The sequence below is a fragment of the Brassica rapa genome, chromosome A04 (assembly GCF_000309985.2).
Source record: "Brassica rapa cultivar Chiifu-401-42 chromosome A04, CAAS_Brap_v3.01, whole genome shotgun sequence".
Lineage (NCBI taxonomy): Eukaryota > Viridiplantae > Streptophyta > Magnoliopsida > Brassicales > Brassicaceae > Brassica > Brassica rapa.
The window spans coordinates 15,656,862-15,670,651 of NC_024798.2; the positions used below are offsets into that span (position 1 = coordinate 15,656,862).

Genomic DNA, 13,790 nt, shown 5'->3' on the forward strand with positions numbered 1-13,790 from the left:
TTGAGGAATCAACATGAAAGCATCGATGATGGGCATTGCAGCCTGAGCTTCACTCATTTGCTTCTCAAACAGAGCCTTGTACTTCTCTAGCAGCTGCTTCTTGAATCTACCAGGGAATGGAAGTTTGGGTTCATAGGGAGGAGGAACAAAAGAACTTTCACTTGCTGGAGTAACAACTTCACCATCCTTTACTGTCTTCTTCTCCTCTCCAACCTTTCCTTTACCTTTGGCTTCCACTATCTTCTCCAAGATCTCGTCATTGATCTTCTCATCAACAATCACCACTTCATCATCTATGTTGATGGCAACCCCCTCACCTAATTTCTCAGCATCCTTGGTGAGGGTTCTAGGAGGTAACTGCTTACCACTCCTAAGGGTGATAGCTTTGGCCTCCTTGGGATTTTGGTCAGACTTTCCAGGTAGAGATCCTTGCTGGCGATTCTGGTGAGTGTTCATGGAAGCAAATTGATTCTCTAAATTCCTGACTGTAGAAGCAAGGTGTGAGAATTTGTTGTTGAGCTCATTGTAGCTCCCATCAATCTTGGAATGAAGGTTCTTCAACTCATAACCAACTTGCTTCTCACTTCTAGTCTGAGACTCCAAGATTTGCTTCAGTAAGGTATCAGTGCTGCTCTCTTGAGGAGCAGAGGAACCAGACGAGGGGTTTTGCTGAGGCTGATAGCTGCCTTGCTGGTTGTTCGAGGCGGATAACCACTCTGCTGGTTGTTGGAATAGGACTTCTGTTGGTAGTTGTTGTACTGAAAGTTGGGTTCTTTCTTGTACCAGCTACCATTGTTGTTGATGAAACACAGCTCTTCCTGACCTTCCAAACCCTCAACTTCATGGACAATAGCTGGTGTCTCTTGGCTTGGGTTGCCGACAAAGTGCAGCTGCTCTTGGGTAGCTTTATCAGCAAGGAGGATGTCTATCTTATCCTGTAGAGCTTTCAACTCCTTCCTCGTTTGCTTATCCTCAGTTCTACTGCTTCTGTCGTGGTCTCCACTGTAGACTGCATCACTCTTTACCATGTTGTCAACCAGTTCTTCTGCATCCTCCTCAGTTCTCCCCAAGAAGAACCCATTGCTAGCTGTATCCAGTCTGGCTCTGTACTTAGGAAGAGCACCACGGTAGAATGTGCTCAGCAAGCTCTCCTTAGAAAAGCCATGGTGTGGGCATTGAGCTTGGTAGCCCTTGAATCTCTCCCAGGCTTCACTGAAGCCTTCCAAGTTCTTCTGTTGAAAGCTGGAAATCTCGTTTCTCAGCTTAGCAGTTCTTGAAGTAGAGAAGAACTTCTCCAAGAATGCTTTCTTGCAGTCATCCCAAGTAGTGATGGAGTCACTGGGTAGAGACTTCTCCCACTGACGTGCCTTATCCCCCAAAGAGAAAGGGAATAGCTTGAGCTTTAAGGCATCTTCGGACACACCATTGGTTTTTGACAACCCACAGTAGCTGTCGAACCTGTCCAAGTGATCAAATGGATCCTCTAGAGCCAAGCCATGATACTTGTTGTTCTCGATCACGTTGAGGAGTCCTGATTTGATCTCAAAGTTGTTGGCTGCCACAGCGGGTGCTCGGATTCCCAATCTATGACCATGAATGTTGGGGCGGTCGTAAGTGCCAATGGGTCGAGCTGCTCGCTGTTGGTTTTGAGGTATGTCTCCCATATCAGTACTCAATCTCTGCAAGTGAGCCTGTTGCTCTTCTTGTCTTCTATTTCTAGCACACTCTCTCTCTAAAGCTCTGATGTCTGCAGCTATTGGAACTAGGTTTGATGGACCCCTGCTCCTCAAGTTCATACACCTGTAGATTAAAGGGAGATGAAGAAAGAGAATCAGTAACAAAAGAAAATAAAAATGACTTAGTCTCAAGCAAGTGACTAAATCTCAATGTTCAAATCTACTCAGAATTTGGCAACGGCGCCAATTTGATGTTAGGAGTTTTCAAGGCTCCTAAGACAAATGTTGTAGTATAAAAGATTGTCGAACCAGTTCTGAGGGATATCAAAGCACTGAGAATGCAAGTACTCACTTAATCTAAGTGCAACCAATGATTTAGATGGGTTTTAAACTACTACTAAACTAGAAAGCAATAACAGAATGATACTTTCTTGACTAAGGGAAAAGAGAACTCATGGGCATAGGGATTAGACCTTGGGTGATCAAGTATCGAACTAAGGATGGCAAATGATCAATCAAACTATCAACCTTAAGCCTAGACACAATTCTAAGCAAGCTCTATGTCTAGATGAATGCTCATTTGCTAACATATCTCAAACATCAAATGTCTTTGGTTGAATAATATGAAAGCAATCATTACTAACAAGTCTATTAGCTATCTTAGCATCTTTAACAACAAATGTCTTTGGCAAAGTATACTAAAAGCCTAGGAGAGTTGTCTCAGGCATTTCATCAAACACCTTTTGGGTGGGAAATGTCTATTGATCAACTTTTGAGTGGCCAACTCAGAAGATGCATTATGAATACTCTACTAGCAAAGAACAAGAATGATCTACACTAAAACATCCTAGAACTAACCTAATCACCCTTAATCTCCCTAACCCATGAATTCAAAAGGTGATTACTCACTAATCTCCATGATTCCTCTTAAACCCATATTGGATTTCAGATTAACCATGTAGAGAAATAGATAAGAAATCAACAAGAACACAAGAACATAACAAATCAAAACCCAAGAGATTCTTGTGTATTTCTCAATAGATCAAAAGATAAAAGATAATCTGCCACTGGTGGCTACAAAAGATGTTTAAAACATAGGTTTTTTCAAGTGCAAAACGTGCATAATGAAATGACCAAAAGGCCCTTAAGTAAAATAGAAATCGAGCAGATAATAGGCGCGGAGCGACCTCGGCTCGTCGCTCCGACAAGTCGCTCCAGGCTTCGGGAGCGACCTCGCTGGGTCGCTGCGAGAGGTCGCTCCGAGAGCGATTTCTTGTCTCCGGGAACCAAGATGGCGAGCGACTTCTCTCTGTCGCTCTGGACAGGTCGCTCCAAGCTTCGGGAGCGACCTCGCTGGGTCGCTGCGAGAGGTCGCTCCGAGAGCGAGTTGTGTGTCTCCGGACGTGAAAACGCGAGCGACTTTGTGCAGTCGCTCCAGCGGGTCGCTCTGGATCGGGAGCGACCTTGGTAGGTCGCTCTGAGAGGTCGCTCCAGGGTCATCTAAGACTGTTCGGAGTAATGAGAACGCGAGCGACTTCATGGCGTCGCTCTAGGAAAGTCGCTCTGAGAAGCGGGACACAGCGACTTCGTGATGTCGCTCCGGGAGGTCGCTCCCATGCTCGGTTCGTCCAATGGTCACCTTTTCACCTCTTTTGAGCTCCAAATAACCTCATGTGGTACTCCAGTACCTAATAGAGACTCATGTATGCAAAATGCAACCTAAACATGTCTGAATCCTAATCTATATGATGAGAATGCTCATGGATGAATGGATAAAACAATGCAAATATGCAAGATATCAGTTTGTCATGTATCGTTCCATTTGATGATTAATAAAGAAAGTGTTATTTTGTTCACCAATATGTATTATACTATGTATTTTGTTCCATTCTATTTGGGTTTAGGATTTATACTTGAGTTTAGGGTTTAGTGATTAAGTTTTAGGGTTTAATATTTGACAAGTATGGTTGAGGTTTGATAGTGCCCCTATCGTGTATCGTTTCATTTGATGATTAATAAAGAAAGTGCTATTCTGTTCACCAATATGTACTATACTAGGTATTTTGTTCTATTCCATTTGGGTTTAGGGTTTATATTTGGATTTAGGGTTTATATTTATGTAAGAGTTTAGTGATTAGAGTTTAAAGTTTAGTATTTATAAGGTGAGAAAGTATGGTTAGGGTCAACATTAATTTTTTCTTTGCAATTATAGATATTCCATAAATTCACTAATATGTGCTATGTTATTTTCTTTGTTCCATTTTATATGGATTTTTGGTTTATATTTGAGTTTATGGTTTATATTTGGATTTATGGTTTACTGATTAGAATTTAGGATTTAGTATTTAAGGGTCGTGGTAAGATTGGTATTTGGATATAATTAGTATTTAGGGGTTGTAGCTGGGGTTGTAATCATATACTACTTCGGTGATGTAGAATAGAATTCTCGGTGCATATGTATGTGGTTAATAAATGTATACGTGGATGACTCCACCAAAAGAAAGACATCATCTACTCTCTCTCACTTGTAACTGGAAACCTTTTAAGCTATGGGGCAGAACCGGATAAAATGGGACATAAATATCTGACATTTAATTATGTCAAAATCATTGTTACTTACTTAATTTACCTCCCAAATATGGCTATTACACAAATAAACCCTTATTAATTTTGTTAGAAAAAAAAAACAAAAACAAAACGGTTCACAACTCTCCTATATATTAATTGAGAATAATTAAAAAAGTTATAACATATATCTTGTACTAATTACAAAAGAGACTTGATGATGTGTCACTTAATTAGGATTTTAATTTAGCTTACGTGATAGCATAATAATCAATTGAATAATTTGTAGGTCCAAAATCAAATTGCTAAAAAACATTATATTAAACCAAAATATACAAAGCATGTATTTGTTTCCTTAAATAAAAGCTACATTGTTACTTAAAATGATTAAAATATATATGACAATTAATGATTACAAATAATAAATATTTGATAACAATTTTTGTATCATTTCTCATTTTTGTAAGATTTTATATTATTAACATAAATTAAACAATCACATTAACCATATAATAAAAAAATAGATTTTTTCTTATATGTTATATTTTGAGTTTTTTAATATGACTTTAAATAAAAAATATTAAAAATTCCTTTGAAAATTTTGTGATCTATGGCTTAATTGTTTTTGTTATAACAAGATACAATGATCATAAAATCCTATTAATATGAATTATTATTTAATAGATATTCATATTAAATAATATATATATATATATATATTAACTATTTTTATATTGTTTAAATTAAACTATGTAATATTTAAAATATATAAATATGTTAATTTTGAAATTTGCATCGAACAATATCACGTCAAAAAATTTGGGATTAATGGTTTAAATTTTTTGTTCCATCAAATATACAAATTAAATATAATAATTATAAAAATCTATATTATTCGGTTTTAAAATAATCCATATTAACTTTTCATTCTTCCAAGCTAACGTTGTTTTGTTCTTCTTTCATTTGACTAAGTTTACGTAAAAACAACACTTTTCCCTACCGGATAGATATCATGATTAAACAAGGGTTTTTACTTTCAAAAGAATTGTTGGAGATTGATTAATTTTATACTGATTAATTTTATTCATGTTTATTTTGTTTTCAATATTTTAATCATTCACTAAAAAGGATTAATTACTAACCATCACCGGAAAAATATTGTACTTGCATTTGATGGAACATAACCTTTTAGGTCTGAGAATACTCTTCTCCCTATTTTATCAAAAATATTCAAGATTTAGATATATTATTTTCTGTGCTATAGAATTCGTTTAGAAATTATTTAATTAACTAATTAGTCAAAAACTACATAATAATAAAAAATTTAAAAAAACTTATAACTAAAATTTCTACGACGAGATAACATCAAATAATAAAAGATAGACGACTTAAAAACTAGATAACTTATTTAAAAAACATAATTATCTTAACCTAAAATAAATATAAAAACCACTATAATTACATATTAAATATGATAATTAAAAAATCCATATTATTCGGTTTTAAAATAATTCATGTTTTAGATTTTTTTTTTAAAATATATTTTTATTGGATAATAATAGTAAATTGTAAATTTCAAAGAAAATAATTGTGTTTATTGTAATTGTATGGTTAAAATTTGTGGGAATCAATTAATCACAAAATAATATATTTATAATCAAAATTTAATATATTTTCTTCATACGTGTGAAAACTGTAAAACATACATTTTTTGGAAATATATAATATTTATTTTGAATATGCTATGCATCAACATTTTCATTAATTGAAGAGTTATATGGCATACATTGTAACAAATAAAAATGATCATTGACAATTTATATGAAATAACTAGAAACATACATATGTAATCTGATGTCTCCCTACAGTACATGAACTTAGGATCTATAGCAAAAAAAAATCAACAGAGAGTGATGACTATGACTGAGAACCGGAGTCATATTTATCATCTTATTAGAGCACCTGCAATGGAGTCTCTTGCCAAATTTTTAGCTCTAAAACCTAGGTAAAATATAATAAACAATTTGATGGGTCCCGCAATATATTAAGGATTGGCCTCTTCAAATCCTTTTCTAAGGATCAATTCCCTTGGAGTATTGTAACTGTTCGCGGGCCCTGCTGTTAGGTGGCGGTCCACCATTGGTCATCTTTTTTTTTCAGCTAAAAAAATAATAATAATAAAAAATAAAAAGAATGTTTTAAGGATTTTTAACCCAGTATCACGGTTGCGGATGGTCTTATATCCTTGGCGATAGACTATGTATATTTTTTTGGCACGTTTTCGTAGGAAGAAGATGTAGTGTATGTTTTTGTAATAGGCATCTCCTTTAAGTTGATTAGATTGAAAATATATGTCAAAACTGAAAGAGTCGGCAATTTACGTATCTAATCCAAATGAATATCTTGTAAAATACACGTTTTAGTCGTCTCACATCAGATCCTTTCTTGTTTAAAAAAAAAGAATAACAAACAAAAAGATTGAGAGAGACGTACTTCCAAAAAAAATCATGTGAAAACTTTGAGGTGGGGTTTAAATAGAGAGGGAGACCAAAGAGATAAGAAAGGGTTGGAGCTAGTTAAATCTGTATACCAGACCCTCGCAATAGCCTAGAGACTCTTTAGTTTGGACCAATGTAAAATCATTTTACTCTGAACAAATCTCTGACATAGACAGAGACAAATCGGGGACAATGAATTAGATTCTTTTCAATCTTTTCTGTTTATGGAAATCAAGAGTTCCACGTAAGCGTAGTTACAAGGTGTGTCGCATGCACGTACCCAACTATTGACACGTAACTTGTGGCTATTCGTTTTATCACGAGACTAAAAACATTGTAGGTCTTGTCTCCTTTCAATAGCTCAAACCTTGATTTAGCGAAAATTATTATCTAATCTGATTTTTGTAGAAATTATCTGGTCTGATTATATTAAAACTGTATAAGATATGTTATACATTTATACAAATAAGATACGTTTAGTGATTCAATATGGCTGTATAAGTTATTTCATTAAAATAGTTTACTACTAATTAAAACTGTACAACTAAGAAAATAGAATACGTACGCTTTGCTCCCGTACAAAAAAAAATTGCGTGTACCTCAGTCGTTATGTCCGAACGGAATCTTAAAATTTTAAAATAATAGTAATACTGTATCGTAGAAAATGTAACAGAAGCCAAGGGAAAAAAAAATTCAGTTCCAGACAAGTTTAGATAATTTAATCAGGATCCGAGAGAGTTATCATCTCGGGTCATAATCGATTTTCGAGAGACAAAATATTCATCTTAATCTCCAAAATTAAATAATGAATATGTATATATCATTTTTCTAAATTATTAATACTAATATTAGTTATTAATTTTGTATTCGTAATTGTTTTAGAAATTTAAGAACCGTCCATGTTTCCATTAAGATATCGAAGTCTTTGGATATATCCTGATCCAGACTTCGATTAGCATTGCTATAACTTGGAGTTTGCTTTGGATCCAACATAAATACAAATATTTCAACGCAACTGTCACAACGTGATAGCAATAAGCTAGTTTGGAAATGTATAACATGCAGCAGATAAAGTTCAAAATGATAACCAACACTGAGTTGACCTACTAGTAAAGGGGTTGCGGCTATAACTTCTGCTACTTGGGTTTAATTCACGGTAGGAAGGATTATTTACAATGCTTGGATTCCCGACAAAGAGGTGAAAACACCTTTTTATTTTACCAAAAAAAAAAGTTCAAAATGATATTTCATTATCAAAATAAAATTTAATTGAACTACAGCTTTACATACGATATTGGGAATAGTTCATATTCAAAAGAAAAGGGGCCAAATTGGAGGCCAGACTTAAAATGAGAGTTTAAAGGTAAAAATATATATATATACTGGTAGAGCAACTATATAGATTAATAATAAAAAAACTCCAATTATGCCTTAGGCTCAAATTAGAGTCACTCTTATTGGTAAACCCTTCTTAGGCACAGGGAACGGACCATATTGTATACCTTCCTCGCCTCCTACCACTTTCCATCTGCAAAGTATAACCCAAACTTCATTAGTCATCAGTAATTTTTTTGAATAATAGTAGTAGTATAAAATTGATATTTTACTATTCACATCTTTTATGTTGGACATATATAGCGTAAGTACTAATTTTCCAGATCGCCGATTCACATGTTTTGGAAGTTATTTGGGGTACCACTAATTATTGTTTATCAAAAATATCTACCCATAAGTCATAAGTTCTCAAGAATAAAAACAAAATCCAAGATTGATTCTTTTATATTAGCTAGATCCCATTTACAGCTGGCAATCTCTTTCAAACTCTATCATCACAAGTTTTTTTTTGTTTTCCTCGCCTTTGGTCCCAGTGACCCTTTTATCATCACAAGTTCAACTAAACATCTTCAATAAAACACGTAGTCAAAATATATAAAAATAATTCTTTTACTGCACATATGACATCATGAAGTTATGACGTCTTAAATTAGATTTCGAGTCATGTAGTATATATAGATAGAAATATGCAACAAAAATGGTTATAACTTCTCCTATCAAGTAGAATAGACATTGAGACAAAGGCAATTCATACCTCGTCATCAATATTCGAAATTTATACTAAAACAATATAAATACCTGAAGGAGGTGGTGAGGTGGTGAAGGAGGACAAGCATCTCAAGTTTAGCCAGCTCACTTCCTGGACATGAGTGCGATCCACTCCCAAAAGGCATGAACGTGTAAGGTTTTGGCGCCACCTGTCGACATTACAAGATATCATCTACATGCAATGCAAGTCCATCAAAGCCCCCACATAACTGAGCAAACCCTAGATTTGACACCGAGTTCGATCATTGTTTTTACTCTTCATGCAATTTATATTTTTCAAGAATAAATTGTTGGTAATAAACTGAAGCATACACATTAACATATGATTACGTTTAACTATCCACTGTTTATATGGATATAATTAAGTCTTATCATTTGGTTTGATGTGACTTATAGGAATGTATACCTCGAATCTTGAAGGCTCGAATTTTTCTGGTTCCGGGAAAAAGTTGGAAGAGTGATGAATGCGTCGGAAAAGAGGAAGAACCTTCCAACCTTTTGGGATCAAGTAGCCTTCAAACTCAACGTCTTGTACAGCTTCTCTAAACGTAAAGGACAATACACTTGCTGCTCTTAGTGTCTCTTGAATCACCTATCAAATACGTGTATGTACATTAATTGATCATATATGGTCGAATATGTTGGCATCATTAGCTATGATTAATATATCAAAAATAGGATATACCCTTGTGGTCAGTGGCATTTTTCTCGTATCCTCCCAAGATATTCCTCGGTTTTCTTCGCTTATTTTCTCTCGGATGCAGACTTGTTCTCTCTAAAAAAAAATGAATACATTTGTAGAACTAAGTATACTATGATAAAATAATATAGTATGATCAACAACATATAATATTGAAAAGGTGGTCTGACTGATAGAAAAAGATATCATTTTTAGTTCAATTAATAGACTTCTATAATATCTCCAATTAACATGCAAAGTTTAATAATAAAAAGTATATAAGGTTGCTTACGGAGACTTCTTGTAGGACATTAGGGTGGTCGTGTAAGTACTTGAGAAGCCAAGTTAAGACGGAAGCGGTGGTGTCGGTGGCGGCGAAGATAACGCCGATGATGTTGTCAGCGATCTGTGAATCGCTCAAACCGTTGCGTTTCTGATCCTTAGCACCAAGAAGTACTCCCAATAGACCTCCTCCTACGCTCCTACTTTCTCTTCTCTTTTCTATCAATCTCCTTAATTCATCGCTTAATTCCCTCCTTGCCTTCATATTTTAGTTACACAAATCAATTATCTCTACAAGAAAATTTTATAACATGAATGGCGTATTTTGAGAAGCATCATCAAACATCTACACTTGAAGATGACTTTGGCTTCATGATTTTGTGAAAAAGAATCTAACAAAAAAGTCAAATAGTATGCTTTGGCAAAAAAGAGTCAAATAATATCGCACACGTACCGGTGGTCCACAAAAATTAAACTGCACAACTTTTTTTTTGTTTTCCAGTTCTGTGGTATTTTACAATTCTACAGACTTGTCACATTGTACGTACAATTTCCCAAAGAACTAGATATTCATATTAGTTCAATAATTATCACATACGTACCTTCATGGATTTATGAAAAAGTGTGCCAGGTAGGTTGAGAGGCATGGAGTTGTAACCCATTTCGAGACGTTGATAGAGAAGCTTAATTGCTTCAATTTCAGTGGGCTCCTCTTTGTCCCCAAACGCTGACATGATCGCCACATCGAATGCATACTACACCCACAAATCCAGATCCCTCTCAAATCAATTTTTGTTTTTCATAAAGATCCCACACAAAATCAGAGCCCATTCCTGAAAATTATATTCTAGGCGGATTCCAGAATTACAACGTTAATTTTAAATTCTGTTGTTATAGAGTAAAAACATAAGTTCCTATAAAACCTTAGTCCCAGGCTTAAGTTTTGTTTTCTTTCTCCAACACGTCAACGTATTATATATATTCCTATATAGTGGACCCAAAAGAATTTTCAAATCTCATCTCGTTTTACTTAACCAGTTAACCATGGAGTTTTTTGTTACTTTAATTACTTTTCTTGATAAAGTGAGCCCCGCAAAAGTTAAACTGGAAATCTTTTGTCAATATATCTTTTGGCATGCCTCAAAGACCATACACGCATATAACCCAAAATAGAGCAAAGAAACATACACGTTTCATGTGTTGAAGGGTGTTGATGGACTTTTGGGATGTCCAAGAAGCGAGGATTTTAAGGACGAGGAGTTCGATGTGAGAGACGGTTGGTCTAAGAGCAGAAGGCATGAAGGACGACTGAACAAGCCGCTTGAGTGTGGAATGGTAAGGACCTTGGTGGAAGAAAAGGGCCTCTGGTCCAATCATACGCTCTTTGCTAGCAGGGTAAGTTGGCTTGAACATATGTGCTTTGCTTACTAACACCATTCGAGCGGCCTCTGGACTGCTTATCATTACACATGGACATCCCAATATGTGGGTCTTGAATATCTCTCCGTATCTGCGGATACTCTTTTAATTCAATGCTTTTTTTTTGCAGGTGACAAAAAATCATGTTTTTGCGGTCTATAGTTTACTCGGATTAATTAGGACTAGAACGGATTTATTAACCAAAGAATTTGAAAAAAAAAATGTCCAGTACATCTTAACTTAATATATCCATAATTCATGTAAGAGAAAATAAAATACTTGTTTTGGCGGGTGGCGAAGAAGGAATTAGGGTTCTCTGTGTAGAGGCGGAGTGTCTCTCCGATGTAAGGCCAACCCATGGAACCGGGCGGTAGCTTCCATCTTTGCTTTTTCCGGTGCAACCGCCATTGAAGCAACACCACTAGCAACGCTACTACTGCACTACTTATTGTGATCATTAGTGCCGATTCATCATCGTAAACAGAGGAAAAGAAAACTGAAAATGGTGTAATTTGCATTACTCAAAAGTAATTCAAGGGAATGGTTATGTATATATAGCTAGTTAAGAGTTGTATGTGTTGGTTCTTGTTAGTGACTTAGCTTGAAGAATATTGAGGGGCTTTATATAGCTAGTCGAGGTAGAGAGACACTTCATTCCTGACCTTTATTTTTCCTTATTTAGATTTGTGTGGATTTAGCAATTACATACATAAATAATTACAAAATTGCCGCCTTAGGAATATATATAATATATACGAGGCGTTGTGTTGCTAGACCATAGTTTCAATTTTATTTATTTATTTAATTTCTGTTGGAGATTATTCAAAAATTGTCAGACGATTCTTTGGTCCAGTAAACAGAAACTTCAATCTGCATATAGACTACAAATATCTTAAACACAAAATGATTTAATTTTTTTTCATTTTTATATATGGATATACACAAAGTTTTCGGCGCAGTATTCTTAGTGTTATCTCTTCCTTTTCTCATTTTCTTTCTTCTTGTGGTTATAGTTTGCTTGATTTGCTGTATCCTTGGATGATCTACAACTATTTCTTAGGATGGTTTATATTTTTTGTTGATAAGAAAAACCTGTACGGAACTTCAGAATAATATGTTAATGTCTGGTGTTTGTGTATTTGGATTGTATTAGCGTTTTTTATTTTACTTGCCCTTTGGCAAACCCCACAATACACTTTAGTGACCACAAAAACAAAGACCTTAGTTCATAATTTTTGTTTTGAGAGAAATGGGATTCCACTGAAAATATTGTATGGTTGAGTTCTCTTGTCTGGAGGAAAAAATCTAGCAAAATTAAAAACATTTTTTTGGGAAAATCTTAAAGATTCCATTAATTAATCAAATACAATTTTTTTTTTTTTTGCATTTATGTTTTTGGAGTAGGAATCTTTTCTGTACGATCGATATGATAGTTAATTTCTTCGTTCCTTTTTATGTACATAATTTATTTTTATATACTTTTAAAAATGCATCAAAGGTATAAAAACGATACTTTCTAAAATAATTCTGAAGTATATTAGTCAATTTAGACTTTTATCCCATTCAAATATGTAATGAATAATGAAACCAGTCATTTTATAAAATAGGAAATAGGAAACTACTATTACAAATTTCCAGGTTTCGTCCCATTTTGATTTGGTGATGTGAGTTGTGAAATATGCAAAGTAAAAAGTAAACTGACAAAATATAAGTTTGCTACTATCACATTAATGGAAATATATCGGTTTAATGGAAATATCGGTTTAATTGCCATTATATTTTTGGCTACTGTGAAAAATTTAAATAGTAAGAATACTTGATTTTCTACCAGATTTGGAGATTAACTATCCAATTTCTGTAAACTTAGGAGATTAGGTGTTATTAGTTTACATATTTTGATTGATTTAGAAATCCACGTAGTATTTATAAATATAAATAAAATAAGTAGATTTTTAAATTTTTCATATTAGTATTTACAAATTCGGTGGTTTACCCTCGGATTTGAGTCTTTGTATTTTTAATAAAAAAATCCAAACAAATCCATTCAAATCCATTATAAAATCAAATTTATTAGTAAATCTATATGATTGAATAACACTTGATTTGATATAAAATTTATGAATCATTAAACCAATAACACATAATTTTAATACAGATTTGAAAATTATATAACTAATAACACTAGATTTAGTTTGAATTTTCAAATCCATTAAAATATAAGTATTTATCCTAATTATCAAAAATAAAAGTAAAAATTTTAGTAAATTTGGAGATAGTGGCTTCCTCTAAAATATGAATGAATAAACAAGGAAAGCGTGCGTGCCCTTCTTTCTTCCAAAATATCCACAAGGAATCTTATTCTTTAGTTATATGCTCAGAGGGGAAGACCATCTGAGCAACGCTGGATACTAGGCTAAGGCTTGAAATTCAGTAACGAAGAGCAAAGAAGCAGCTGTGAAGGCTACATTAACAATCATCCTCTTCGGCGTTGGAGATAACGAAAGTTTTAGAAAAATTCTTGAGAAAAATAATTGATTATGTCAGTATTAGTGATTGGTCTAACTTACA

The 13,790-nt window shown here is 34.1% G+C and overlaps 1 protein-coding gene and 1 non-coding gene across 3 annotated transcripts; one reads left to right on the forward strand and one right to left on the reverse strand.

Annotated features, from left to right (window-relative positions):
• The first annotated feature begins 1,158 nt into the window (after nt 1–1,158).
• LOC117133848 lies at nt 1,159–1,265 on the forward strand. The gene has a single exon (XR_004457889.1). It is a non-coding gene; the product is annotated as a small nucleolar RNA R71 (small nucleolar RNA).
• A 6,703-nt stretch (nt 1,266–7,968) lies between these two features.
• Nucleotides 7,969–11,975, reverse strand: LOC103849374 (abscisic acid 8'-hydroxylase 2). 2 transcript variants are annotated; one of them, XM_009126147.3, is made up of 8 exons: nt 11,502–11,975; nt 10,992–11,313; nt 10,406–10,558; nt 9,814–10,062; nt 9,528–9,617; nt 9,249–9,434; nt 8,873–8,991; nt 7,969–8,267 (listed from the first exon to the last, which is right to left on the reverse strand). In XM_009126147.3, exons 1-8 carry the CDS (start codon nt 11,738–11,740, stop codon nt 8,177–8,179), a joined length of 1,449 nt encoding a protein of 482 aa, XP_009124395.2. In that variant the 5' UTR covers nt 11,741–11,975; the 3' UTR covers nt 7,969–8,176. The 2 variants fall into 2 exon arrangements, with proteins under 2 accessions (XP_009124395.2, XP_033145145.1); XM_033289254.1 differs by lacking the exon at nt 7,969–8,267 and adding an exon at nt 8,317–8,641.
• Nucleotides 11,976–13,790: the final 1,815 nt, after the last annotated feature.

What these genes read in the sequence shown, in the direction of transcription:
- LOC103849374 (XM_009126147.3), bottom strand. Translation starts at nt 11,740, where the DNA reads ATGCAAATTACACCATTTTCAGTTTTCTTTTCCTCTGTTTACGATGAT. An exon ending in CCCTTCAACACATGAAACGT is followed by an intron (nt 10,559 to 10,991) that starts GTATGTTTCTTT and finishes TTGTGGGTGTAG; the next exon opens with TATGCATTCGATGTGGCGAT. An exon ending in ATGTCCTACAAGAAGTCTCC is followed by an intron (nt 9,618 to 9,813) that starts GTAAGCAACCTT and finishes ATTTTTTTTTAG; the next exon opens with AGAGAACAAGTCTGCATCCG.